General features: G+C 47.2%; 1 protein-coding gene across 1 annotated transcript in view; it reads right to left on the reverse strand.

The window, feature by feature from the left end:
• YIPF7 (Yip1 domain family member 7) overlaps positions 1 to 4,315 on the reverse strand; it is a 28,724-nt gene extending 24,409 nt beyond the window's left edge. Inside the window, exons 1-2 of the mRNA XM_064149422.1 lie at positions 4,290 to 4,315; positions 569 to 682 (exon numbers count right to left, since the gene is read on the reverse strand). Coding sequence (XP_064005492.1) covers positions 569 to 681 — 113 coding nt within the window. The 5' untranslated portion in view covers position 682; positions 4,290 to 4,315. The remainder of the gene's footprint in view (positions 1 to 568; positions 683 to 4,289) is intronic.
• Positions 4,316 to 13,586: the final 9,271 nt, after the last annotated feature.

Consider the following 13,586-nt stretch of genomic DNA (forward strand, 5'->3'; position numbering starts at 1 on the left):
AGCCTGCTCCAGTGCTCCATCACTGACACCATAAAGAAGTTTCTCCTCATGTAGGAGTGGAAACTCCTGTGTTCTAGCTTGTCCTTGTTGTTCCTTGCCCTATGACAGGGCCCCACTAACAAGAGCCTGACACCTTCATCTTGACACCCACCCCTCAGAGATTTATAGAGGTTGGTAAGAATCCCTCTCATCCTTCTCTTCTCCAGACTAAGCAGTCCCAGGGCTCTCAGTCTCTCTTCACAGCAAAGATGTTCAAGCCCCCAATAATCCTCATAGTGATTTGCCATTGGAATGGGCTGCCCAGGGAGGTGGTGGAGTTGCTGTCCCTGGAGGTGCTCAAGCAAAGCCTGGATGTGGCACTTGGTGCCATAGGCTAGTGGATTGGGTAGGGCTAGGTTGGCCTGGATGATCTTGGAGGTCTCTTCCAACCTGGATGACTCTATCATTTTATTGAAGCTTTGAGATGCATCACCTTTTTTATCTCTTTGTTTGGTTTTCAGGAGTTTCTGTTCATGTGTTTAGTGGTTTGGGTTGTTTCTTTTTTTTTTTGTTTAAATACCATACTTACTTTCTGCTTCCACAGAGGTTTTCATTAGACCCATAACTGCTGCAGCCTTCTTGGTCATCTATGGTGTAATTGGACTGGTAGAAGTCAAAGTGAAACTGCTCAAAACCTGACATTCTGAATCGAGAGGGGAAAGAGAAAAAAAGTGACTGAAAACATCAATAAAAGAGACTTTGCAACAAGCAAAGGGCAGAGTAGGAAAAGATCATATTGTTATATGACATGGGTCAAGAACAGGCTGGAGGGCAGGGCACAGAGAATGGTGGTGAATGGTGTCACATCCAGTTGGCAGCTGTCACTAGTGGTGTGCCCCAGGGATCAGTGCTGGAATCAGCCCTGTTCAATATCTTTATTGATGATCTGGATCAGGATATTGAGTCCAGCAACAGTAAGTTTGCAGATGACACCAAGCTAGTAGCAGCTGTGGAGCTGTTGGAGGGTAGGAGAGCCCTGCAGAAGGACCTTGCCAGGCTGGATGGGTAGGCAGAGGCCAATGGGATGAGATTGAACAAGACCAAGTGCAGGGTTCTGCACTTTGGTCACAGCAACCCCAAGCAGTGCTACAGGCTGGGGACAGAGTGGCTGAGAGCAGCCAGGCAGAGAAAGACCTGGGGGTACTGGTAGAAAGTAGCTGAAGATGAGGCAGCAGTGTGCCCAGGTGGGCAGCAGAGCCAATGGCATCCTGGCCTGCATCAGGAGCAGTGTGGGCAGCAGGACAAGGGAGGTTCTTCTGCTCCTGTGCTCAGCACAGGTCAGGCCACACCTTGAGTCCTGTGTCCAGTTCTGGGCTCCTCAATTCAAGAGAGATGTTGAGGTGCTGGAAGGTGTCCAGAGAAGGGCAACGAAGCTGGTGAGGGGCCTGGAGCACAGCCCTGTGAGGAGAGGCTGAGGGAGCTGGGGGTGTGCAGCCTGCAGCAGAGGAGGCTCAGGGCTGATTTCACTGCTGTCTACAACTACCTGAAGGGAGGCTGTAGCCAGGTGGGGTTGGTCTCTTCTGCCAGGCAACCAGCAATAGAACAAGGGGACACAGTCTCAAGCTGTGCCAGAGGAGGTCTAGGGAGAGAGTGCATGTTCCTCAAGCTGTGCCAGGGGAGGTCTAGGGAGAGAGTGCATGTTCCAGTGCTCTGTGACCTTCATTGTAAAGAAGTTTTTCTTCATGCTGAGCTGAAACCTTCTCTGTTCCAGTTTGTAGCTGTTGTTCCTTGTCTTATTGCTGCTGGCCACCAAAGAGATTGGTGACAGCCACTTGACAGCCACCCCTCAGGTATTTGTACATATTGATCAGAGCTCCTCTCAGCCTTCTCCAGGCTAAATAGCCCCAGGGCTCTGTCTCTGTAGGGGAGATGCTCAAATCCCCCAATCATCCTCGTGGCTCTCCGCTGGACTCTCTCCAGCAGGTCCCTGTCTCTCCTGAAAAGTTAAACTCTCAAAGCACACAGAGAAGTTACATAATCTGGCTGATAACCATAACCATATCCAATTTACTTAGATATTCATCTCTCCCATTTCTTGCTCTCTTCCCTTTTGCCCTCTTTTCCAGCTCTCCAAGTGCCACTGGCAAACCCAGGCTTTTCCTCTCATAGCTACCTCTGTATTTATCAAGCACACTCTGCTTATGGCAAATCTCCTTGCAAGGTAAAACTTACCCAGATTAGGATTTCATCAGAGACCTTGAAACGCTGCATATTAAAGCTTCTAAATTGCATCCCATAATCAGACTGATCTGTGGGGACTCAGTTAGCAATTGCTAATTACTTGGAGCATTCAAAGCAGAAGTTACTACTTTATTTTCTGAACTGCTGACCCATCGTGCAGGATTTGCAGGCTGGCAAGAGAAATCCATGTTTACATTGCACACAGGAATTAATAGGCTGATTTAATGGTGCCAAGGTATTTACTGGGGTTTCATTTGGAAACTGGACATCAGTTATGCATTTGCTCATTAAAGGTTTTAAAAGGAGTATGTTTTAAAGGATATTAAATGGTACTTCTAGCCCAATAGTTCAGTTCCAGTAAGGCTTTTATGTTCTTTGCTGCCATTATGTGGAGATGAAATAATTACTTAAGCAGGTCTGCTGCAATGTCTATAACAGGGTTTAGAAAATAGGAATCATAGAATCAAGCAGGTTGGAAGAGACCTCCAAGATCATCCAGGCCAACCTAGCACCCAGCCCTATCCAGTCAACCAGACCATGGCACCAAGTGCCTCATCCAGGCTTTGCTTGAACACCTCCAGGGATGGTGACTCCACCACCTCCCTGGGCAGCCCATTCCAATGCCAATCACTCTCTCTCTATGAAGAACTTCCTCCTAACATCCAGCCTATACTTCCCCCAGCACAACTTGAGACTGTGTCCCCTTGTTCTGTTGCTGGTTGCCTGGAAGAAGACATGAATTTATATGGAATCATTGAATAGTCAGGTCAGGAAGGGGCCACAAGGATCATTTAGACCCAGCCTCCCCTGCATTGACTGGGACATTTCACACTAGATTAGGTTGCTCAGAGCCACATCCACACTGGCCTTAAAGATGGCCAGGCTTGAGGCTTCCACCACCTCCCTGGCAACCTGCTCCAGGGTCTCACCACCCTCATGCTGAAGAACTTCTTCCTAAGATCCAATGTGAATCTACCCACTTCTTATTTTTCTCCATTCCCTGCAGATCTATCACTACCTGACATCCTCAAAAGTCTCTCACCAGTTTTCTTGTAGCCCACTTCAGATAGTGAAAGGCAACAGTAAGGTCTTGTCTGAGTGATTTCTAAAGTGGAGGGGGTAACACCCAAATCATCACATATTAAACTTCTTATGAACCAGCATCCCCAGGTCCTTGGGACCACTTTCTATCCATTCCCAATCCAGCATGCATTGTGCTTGGAATTGCCCCAGTCTTGGCACAGGACCTTCTACCTGGCTTTGTTGAAATTTATGAGGTTGGCATTGGCCCACATCAGGATGGCATCCCTTCCCTCCAGCATGTCAACTGCACCACACAGCTTGTTGCCATCATCAGATTTGGTGAGGATGCACTCAATTCCCCTGTCCATGTCATCAGCCAGGCTGTCAAACAACACTGATACCAATACTCACCTCTGAAGAAAGCTGTTTCTCACTTGTCTCCACTTAGTTACTCTTTGAGTGTAATCAACAAGCCAATTCCTTACCTGCTGAGTGGTACACCCATCAAATCCATGCCTATTTCAAGTCTAGGACGTGGTGGGGAAAGTATACAAACTGCTCACTCATGAGCTCCCAGTTCAGCCAAACACTTCAGATGACAACACAACACTACTCACCCATCAGCTTCCAGTTCAGCCAAACACTTCAGATGACAACACAACACTACTCACCCATCAGCTTCCAGTCCAGCCAAACACTTCAGATGACAGCACAACACTACTCACCCATCAGCTTCCAGTTCAGCCAAACACTTCAGATGACAACACAACACTACTCACCCATGAGCTTCCAGTTCAGCCAAGTACTTCAGATGACAACACAACACTACTCACCCATCAGCTCCCAGTTCAGCCAAGTACTTCAGATGACAACACACTACTCACCCATGAGCTTCCAGTTCAGCCAAGTACTTCAGATGACAACACAACACTACTCACCCATGAGCTTCCAGTTCAGCCAAACACTTCAGGTGACAACACAACACTACTTACCCATCAGCTTCCAGTTCAGCCAAGTGCTTCAGATGACAACACAACACTACTCACCCATCAGCTTCCAGTTCAGCCAAGTACTTCAGATGACAACACAACACTACTCACCCATGAGCTTCCAGTTCAGCCAAGTACTTCAGATGACAACACAACACTACTCACCCATCAGCTTCCAGTTCAGCCAAGTACTTCAGGTGACAACACAACACTACTCACCCATCAGCTTCCAGTTCAGCCAAACACTTCAGATGACAACATAACACTACTGTGCTAGTTTGAAGCAAGCTAGAATGTTTTGGTAACAGAACTAGATAATGGGCAGTGAAATGAAAACATGGTGTCAACTTCTCTCACAGTTACGCTGAGAACTCTGGGAAGAAGAAGTAAACATTCTCCATTTTGTCACTCACTCTTGCTTTTGCCTTAGACCTGGTCACATCTCATTAACCCTGCTCCTACTAACCTTGCTCCCTAACCTCTTGGCTGCACCTCTCTTCTTCCTGAGAACTGGGGTAAGGCTGAGAGGGCCGGGGGGAGGTGTTGGGGTGGTTTGAGAGCCCCTCCTGGGGACTCAGGTTTCTGGGAGGGGAGTTGTGCTTTTGTATTGTTTATCCTTTGTATATTTCTGTATATAATTGTATATAACTGTATATATTGTAAATAGCTGCTTGTAAATTCTGCTAGCTGTAAATAAATTGCTTCATCTATATTCCCAGGGTCCGTCTGAGTTAGCTGGGGCAAATTCAAAAGTGTGGGAGGGGCGAGGTAACCCCCAAACCATCACAACTACTCACCCATCAGCTTCCAGTTCAGCCAAGTGCTTCAGATGACAACACAACACTACTCACCCATCAGCTTCCAGTTCAGCCAAGTGCTTCAGATGACAATATAACACTACTCACCCATCAGCTTCCAGTTCAGCCAAGCACTTCAGATGACAACATAACACTACTCACCCATCAGCTTCCAGTTCAGCCAAGTACTTCAGATGACAACACAACACTACTCACCCATGAGCTTCCAGTTCAGCCAAGCACTTCAGATGACAACACAACACTACTCACCCATGAGCTTACAGTTCAGCCAAGTACTTCAGATGACAACACAACACTACTCACCCATCAGCTTCCAGTTCAGCCAAGTACTTCAGGTGACAACACAACACTACTCACCCATCAGCTTCCAGTTCAGCCAAGTACTTCAGATGACAACACAACACTACTCACCCATGAGCTTCCAGTTCAGCCAAGTACTTCAGATGACAACACAACACTACTCACCCATGAGCTTACAGTTCAGCCAAATACTTCAGATGACAACATAACACTACTCACCCATCAGCTTACAGTTCAGCCAAGTGCTTCAGCTAATCATAAGTGAGCAAAAAGAAGCAGCTAAACACAAAGGAGCTCAGCCCAAAAAAGGAGGCCTAACCAGCACCTGTGGGTGATGTTAGAGTAATGATCAAGTCTCTACCCTACCTAACCGGGGGGCCACCAGGCCCCCCGGCCTTTAGATCCCCTCCACCATTCACCCAGTGATGCACCACAGGGACTCACCGGTGATGATCTGAGGAGGATCCCTCTGCCCAGTTGGGCAAGCTTAGGGCTTGTCTTTCCTGGGGCCCATTAAAAAGGGGAGTGGGCAAAGTGGTCACACCTGGGGTGGGAGGAGACTCCAACAGAACCCAGATTAAAAAGGGGAGTGGGCAGGGAGAGCAAAGTGGTCATACCTGGGGTGGAAGGAGATTCCAACAGAAGCCAGGTGCTCTGGAAGAAAGAAAAGGAAAACGTGGAGTGAGGTAAGAAAGGGGCAGGTATGGTGGAAAAGGGGAGGTGGTGCTGAAAGGAGGGAGATGAGAGGAAAAGACTGGAGATGAAAAGAGGAAGATGGGGGGAAAGGGAGAGGAAAGGTGGAAGATAAGGGAGATTAAAAGGGAAGATAAGTGGGATTTTAAAAAAGTGATAAAACTGAAAACTGGATTGTTAGAAAAAAAGGGTGCTGGTGTGGCAGGAGGGTTGGAGTAGATGATCTTCTGAGGTCCCCTCCAGCCCCTGAAAGTCTGTGATTTTCAGAGCCTTCCCCTCTCCAAACTGAACAGCCCCAACTCTCACAGTCTGTTCCCATAAGAGAAGTGCTCTGCTCTCACCATAATATGAAACAATTACTTATCAAGGTTTACTCAATGCCTTTAACAGGGTTTAGAAAGCACACATTTAGTTTTCCAAAAGAATTTGGAGCTAAGGGTACTTACTTTTTCAAGACCCTTGATAGAAACTCCAGTCTGTTGAATTCACACATTGAAGAGCACCCAAAATAGCCTCTTGCTTCAACTGGGGTGAGCTTAGTGCTATTTATAAGATGCTAAATATGATCTTTGAACAGATGCATAGGAAGGGGGGAAAATAAACCAACCCACGACCTGTCAATATCACAGTGTCAGCATTTAACTAGAGCTAACAACAATAAGCAGAAAAGGGTAGGGACCTTCAGGGAAAGCAGAAGAAAAGGAACAAATGCTGTCCCATATATCTCAAATCCATAACACAGAGCAGTTTAAAGCACTTGGTGCCATGGTCTGGTTGACTGGATAGGGCTGGGGGGTAGGTTGGACTGGATGGTCTTGGAGGTCTCTTCCAACCTGCTTGATTCTGTGATTCTAAGCTTTCCTTTTAAGGAGGTATTTACAAAGACCTTGTTGGAGCCCTCATGAGCTGAGCTGTTAGACATTGTGAAGTTTAACCTGTTAAATTAGTAAGGTAAATGCATTTACTTTGGAGACACATTTCCAGCAGATGCACCTGCAGTATGTGGGAAATGAGACCTTAGAGTCATTCCTTGCAGGGGTCAGAGGAAGTTTGCCTCTTTAGGAGAAAGTGATGCTCCCTGGGACTACAACAGCAGAGGGAGGGTGAAGCCATTGCAGGGTCAGATCCATCCACAAGTCCAGGGCAAGCACACTGTGATGGTTTGTGTGTTCCCTGACCCTCATACTTTGGAAATCACCCAGACTAGACTCAGCCAGCTCTGGAAATTGAATGAAGCTTATATTTACAGCTTAGCTCAATATACAAGCAGATGTTTACAGTATACAGTTACAGACAGAAATAGACAAGGTAAAAGGTAATACAGAAACACAGCAGCCCTCCCAGAAACCTGAGTGCCCAGGAGGGGCTCCTAACTGCCCTTCCACCTTCCCCCACCCCTCTACTTTACCTCAGTCCCAAGGCAGAATGGAGGTTTGGCCAGGGGGTTAGGAAGCAAAGTGGATTAATCAGAGAGATGGCAGAGAGGCTAGAGAGAAGTGCAGCTCAGCCAGTTCCCCCAGAAGTACCTTATCTATGTTTGGATTCTTGTTCTTATACCTCTCAGCAAGCCTATGAGTGAATTAGGCATCATCCTGTTTCCCTTTCACAGCCTGTGATCTAATCCTTCTCACCAAAACATTCTAGCTAGGCTCAAACTAGCACAGCCACCACTCTCCAGGAGCATCCTCCTTGCCTGTCACCACGAGATGACTCCTAGCAAATGCTGGGCTCCAATAATAAATAGCTGAATCAATGAATCCAATCACCATAGGCTTTTGGAAGGTAGCTCATTTCAAACTCATTTATTTTCTAACAAGATCTGTAGTTGAGAAAGGTAACCACTGATGACCTGTATTTATACAAAGCCTTTTGCTTGATTTTGTTTCAATAAATACAGAACCATCACTGCTTAATGGAAGAACCATTACACTGATTAAATAAGTGCTGACTGAAGTGTCTCCAATGTAATTGTAAATGAGAAGAAGATTCCTAATGATGCCTTACAGGACAGAAGCTTTGCAAACCTCATCTAGGAGACACTTTAAAGCAAAATTTACCAACCAGAGCCAATCACAGAAAGTTAGGAGCTGGAAGGGACCTCCAAAGCTCATCCTGTCCAACCCCCCCTGCTAGAGCAGGATCACCTAGACCAGATCACACAGGAACACATCCAGGTAGGTCTTTAATATCTCCAAAGAGGGAGACTCCACAACTTCCCTGGGCAGCCTGTTCCAGGGTTCTGGCACCCTCACAGGGAAAAAAATCCTTCTCATGTTTCCATGGAACTTCCTATGTTTCAACTCCCACCCACTGTCCCTTGTCCTGTCATTGGGCAGCACCCAGCAGAGCCTGGCTCCAGCCTCCTGGCACTCACCCTGCACATACTGATAAGCATTGATGAAGTCACTTCTCAGTCTCCTCCTCTCCAAGCTAAAGAACCTCAGCTCCCTCTTTGTAAGGGTGGTTTGAGCAGAATCTGCTAGGACAAAACAGACAACAAATAACAACTGGGTCCTCGAAGCTATTAGTTGATGGTACAACAAATCTCAGAGCAGAAGAACTTGAATATTTCCACAGTGACAGCAGCAGTTGACTGTATGAACAGTTTCCAAACAGTGCTAGCAATCTTCCTGCACAGGATGATAAGAGTGTGGCCAGCAGATCAAGGGAGGTTCCCCCCTCCTACTCTGCCCTGGTGAGACCTCATCTTGAATACTGCATTCAGTTTTGGGCTCTCCAGTTAAAGAGGGACAGGGATCTGCTGGAGAGGGTCCTCCAGCAGAGGGCTATGAGGATGATTAGGGGACTGGAGCACTGCCTGATGAGGAGAGGCTGAGGGACCTGGGGCTGTTTAGTCTGGAGAAGAGGAAGGGATTTGGATGTAAGGAGGAAGTCCTTCAGCATGAGAGTGGAGAGACTCTGGAATGGGTTGCCCAGGGAGGTGGTTGAGGCCCCATCCTTGGAGATGTTTGAGGCCAGGCTGAATGGGGCTCTGGCCAGCCTGATCTATGGTAGGTTAGTTCTTTGCAGAGAGAGTGATTGGCACTGGAATGGGCTGCCCAGGGAGGTGGTGCAGTCACTGTCCCTGGAGGTGTTCAAGAAAAGCCTGGATGAGGCACTTGGTGCCATGGTCTGGTTGACTGGACAGGGCTGGGTGCTAGGTTGGACTGGATGATCTTGGAGGTCTCTTACAACCTGCTTGATTCTATTCTATTCTAAAAGATTGGCTGAGGCACTTAGTGCCATGGTCTAGTTGATTGGCTATGGCTGGGTGCTAGGTTGGACTGGAAGAGCTTGGAAGTCTCTTCCACCCTGAGGACAGGATTGGAGGAGACCTCATAGTGTCCTTCCAGTATCTGAAGGAGGCCTACAGAAAGGCTGGGGAGTGACTATTGACAAGGTCCTGCAATGACAGGACAAGGAGTAATGCATTTAAACTGTCAGAGATTTAGACTAGATCTTAGGAGGAAGTTCTTTACAGTGAGGGTGGTGAGACCCTGGCACAGGTTGCCCAGGGAGGCTGTTGATGCTCCCTGACTGGAGGTGTTCAAGGCCAGGTTGGATGAGACCTTGAGTGACCTGTTCTAGTGGGAGGTGTCCCTGCCTATGGCAGGGTGTTGGAACTGGATGATCCTTGAGGTCCCTTCCAACCTTGACCATTCCATGACTCTGTGAATTAACTATGTAACAGAATCACAGCATAACCCTACATTTATTACTGAAAGTAAACCAATGAGTCTGGCAAATCCATTATAAAACTCAGACAATTCTTCTCTAGTTGTTGGGTTGGGTTTTTTTTTTCCATTTCTGATGCAAAAATTAATCACATTAAGGATTAATTCACTGAGCCTTCAGCCTAATTACTTACACTTATGGCCTCCATTAATAATTGTATAAGTAGGGCATTACTAAATTATGTTACTAAAGGAGAGAGGAAAATTTAATTGCAAAGAAATAAACCATTTACTACTTCCCTGAGATAGGGCTGTTGTTCCCCCCCACCCCCCAACTTAATTAGTTGCATTATGTAAAGTGTCTACTAAAAAAATGAATTTTATGCAGAAAGGTCTCAGACAAATCTAATGTAACCCCCTCATTATTTTTTCATCAGAGGGTAGGTGAGAGGCAAAAGAGGAAAAAAAAACACAAAGTGAAATTTAAAACTTTTTTTTTGGTGTTTCTCTTTTTGTTAGACTTGACCTCATTGCTGTCTACAGCTACCTGAAGGGAGGCTGCAGCCAGGTGGGGGTTGGGCTCTTCTGCCAAGCAACCAACAATAGAACAAGGGGGCACAGTCTCAAGTTGTGCCAGGAGAGGTCTAGGCAGGATGTTAGGAAGTTGTTGGCAGAGAGAGTGATTGGCATTGGAATGGGCTGCCCAGGGAGGTGATGGAGTCACCATCCCTGGAGGTGTTCAAGAGAAGCCTGGATAGGGCAGTTAGTGGCATGGTCTGGTTGAGTGGCTAGGGCTGGGTGCTAGGTGGGACTGGATGCTCTTGGAGGTCTCTTCCAAACTGCCTGATTCTATGATTTCTGTGATTCATCTACCCATTCACTCACACCATCGTGGAATTTGGACAGGGCTGGGTGCGAGGTTGGACTGGATGATCTTGGAGGTCTCCTCCAACCTGGTTGGTTCTATGATTCTATTTTGTTCCTTGGAGACACTGCCTGGATATGGATATGCCAAAAAACAAAAAAAAAAACCCTAAAACTCTACTTCTGTTATGTTTTTTTATGAGAGAAAATGATTTTGAGGTAAACGTTACTTCTATGGTATCAGAACTAATGAAGCCTGATTAATATCTTGCAGCTGAATTCTTTAATACCCACCAAGACAGAAACTTCAGCTCCAGGCTTGGTTTTTAAAGGCTGAACCACACATAACAGCTTGTTTCTAGGTTGATTATTTGCTATCTCATAAGCATGAGTTGTGCTCTAATTTTTTTTCTCCAAGGAGGTGCTAACAAGATTTCTTACCTCCTAGCAACTTCCAGCCCTCATTAAATTTGTAGAAACTTAATTGTCATTAAGATCTCTGTTTCTCTGTTCAATATATTCAAAATCAGCCAAGAGATGCAGAAGTTGCTGTGCAGAATGTCATAACAAGCAAATGAGCAGCATGAGGCAGCCCTCTCCTATCCATAGGAAATAATGATTTTTGCCTAATTGAAATGACATCTTAACTTGATTTTGAATTTTCAGGTTTTTGCTGTGTCAGTCTAGAACACTTTTCTTTGAAATCTTCATCTCCCTGTGGAGAGATCAAAATATAGAAGGGATCCTACAGGAAGGCTGGAGAGAGATTTTTCAAGAGGGTGTCTAGTGATAGGACAAGGGGGAATGGTTTGGAGTTCAGGTAGAGTAGGTTTAGACTAGATCTTAGAAAGAAGCTTTTCATTATTGATTATTCTTCCCTGCAGAGGGACCTTGCCAGGCTGGATGTGTGGGCAGAGGTCAATGGGATGAGATTGAACAAGGCCAAGTGCAGGGTTCTGCACTTTGGCCACAGCAACCCCAAGCAGCACTACAGGCTGGGGACAGAGTGGCTGAGAGCAGCCAGGAAGAAAGGAACCTGGGGGTGATGGTAGAGAGTAGCTGAAGCTGAGGCAGCAGTGTGCCCAGGTGGCCAATAGAGCCAATGGCATCCTGGGCTGGATCAGGAGCAGTGTGGGCAGCAGGACAAGGGAGGTTCTTCTGCCCCTGTGCTCAGCACTGCTCAGGCCACACCTTGAGTGCTGTGTCCAGTTCTGGGCTCCTCAATTCAAGAGAGATGTTGAGATGCTGGAATGTAGCTAGAGAAGGGCAATAAATCTGGTGAGGGGCCTGGAGCACAGCCCTGTGAGGAGAGGCTGAGGGAGCTGGGGGTGTGCAGCCTGCAGAAGAGGAGGCTCAGGGCAGAGCTCATTGCTGTCTACAACTCCCTGAAGGGAGGCTGTAGCCAGGTGGGGTTGGGCTCTTCTGCCAGGCAACCAGCAACAAAATAAGGGGACACAGCCTCAAGTTGTGGCAGGGGAAGTCTAGGCTGGATGTTAGGAGGAAGTTGTTGGCAGAGAGAGTGATTGGCATTGGAATGGGCTGCCCAGGGAGGTGGTGGAGCCACTGTCCCTGGAGCTGTTCAATCAAAGCCTGGATGAGGCACTTAGTGCCATGGTCTGGTTGAGTGGATAGGGCTGGGTGCTAGGTTGCTAGGTTGGGCTGGATGATCTTGGAGGTCTCTTCCAACCTGGTTGATTCTCTGATTCGTTATGAGGGTGATGAGAGTCTAGAATAGGCTGCCCAGGGAGGTTGTGGCTGTCTCCTTGTCTGATCAGTCACATACCAATCCTTCCCTCATACACTCCTCCCTAGGGGTGTTCAAGGCCAGGATGGATGAGGAGCTGAGTGTATTTAAGAGGCATCCTTGGCCACGGTGAGGATACTGGAGTAGGTGATCTCTTAAGATCTCTTCCAACCTAAGCCATTCTATGTCTTTATAACACTCTATGATTCTATGAGATGTATTCACACTCAAGAAGAGTTCAATTTGAAATAAATTAGGATTAATTATGAAGAAAACATCTTTTTTTTCTCTTGAGGTAAACCTCTTTGAAGTGTAGATACCTAATTAAATTGGCTTCTCTTTGCATTAAATTAAGATAATTGCCAGGAACACTGAACCAATAGTTCATGTATGGAAAATGCAATTAGTTTTTTTAACTGCTTTTGCTCAATAAATTGTGAAGTTGTGGTTTGGGTTTTTTTTTTTTTTGCAGGAAGTATCACAGAAACACAGAATCAGTCAGGGTTGGAAGGGACCACAAAGATCATCTAGTTCCAACCCCCTGCCATGCCCAGGGACAGCCTACCCTAGAGCAGGCTGCCCACAGCCTCAGCCAGCCTGGCCTTAAACACCTCCAGCCATGGGGCCTCAGCCACCTCCCTGGGCAACCCATTCCAGCCTCTCACCACTCTCAGTGAAGAACTTTCTCCTCACCTCCAGCCTAAATCTCCCCTGGCACAGCCTGAGGCTGTGTCCTCTTGTTCTGGTGCTGGCCACCTGAGAGAAGAGAGCAACCTCCCCCTGGGCACAACCTCCCCTCAGGTAGTTGCAGACAGCAATAAGGTCACCCCTGAGCCTCCTCTTCTCCAGGCTAACCAATCCCAGCTCCCTCAGCCTCTCCTCGTAGGGCTGTGCTCAAGGCCTCTCCCCAGCCTCGTCGCCCTTCTCTGGACACGCTCAAGCATCTCAATGTCCCTCCTAAACTGGGGGGCCCAGAACTGAACACAGCACTCAAGGTGTGGTCTAACCAGTGCAGAGTACAGGGGCAGAATGACCTCCCTGCTCCTGCTGACCACACCATTGCTGATGCAGGCCAGGATGCCACTGGCTCTCTTGGCCACCTGGGCACACTGCTGGCTCATGTTCAGGCGGGTATCAATCAGCACCCCCAAGGATATCAAGGTTTGGGAACTGTGTTGCATAAGACCTGCTTTTCACGAGGCTCCTAGTGAAGTAACCAAACTGCATCCCTGCACCCTGCATAATTGTAATGATTCTTTTG

The sequence above is a fragment of the Pogoniulus pusillus genome, chromosome 9 (genome assembly GCF_015220805.1).
Source record: "Pogoniulus pusillus isolate bPogPus1 chromosome 9, bPogPus1.pri, whole genome shotgun sequence".
Lineage (NCBI taxonomy): Eukaryota > Metazoa > Chordata > Aves > Piciformes > Lybiidae > Pogoniulus > Pogoniulus pusillus.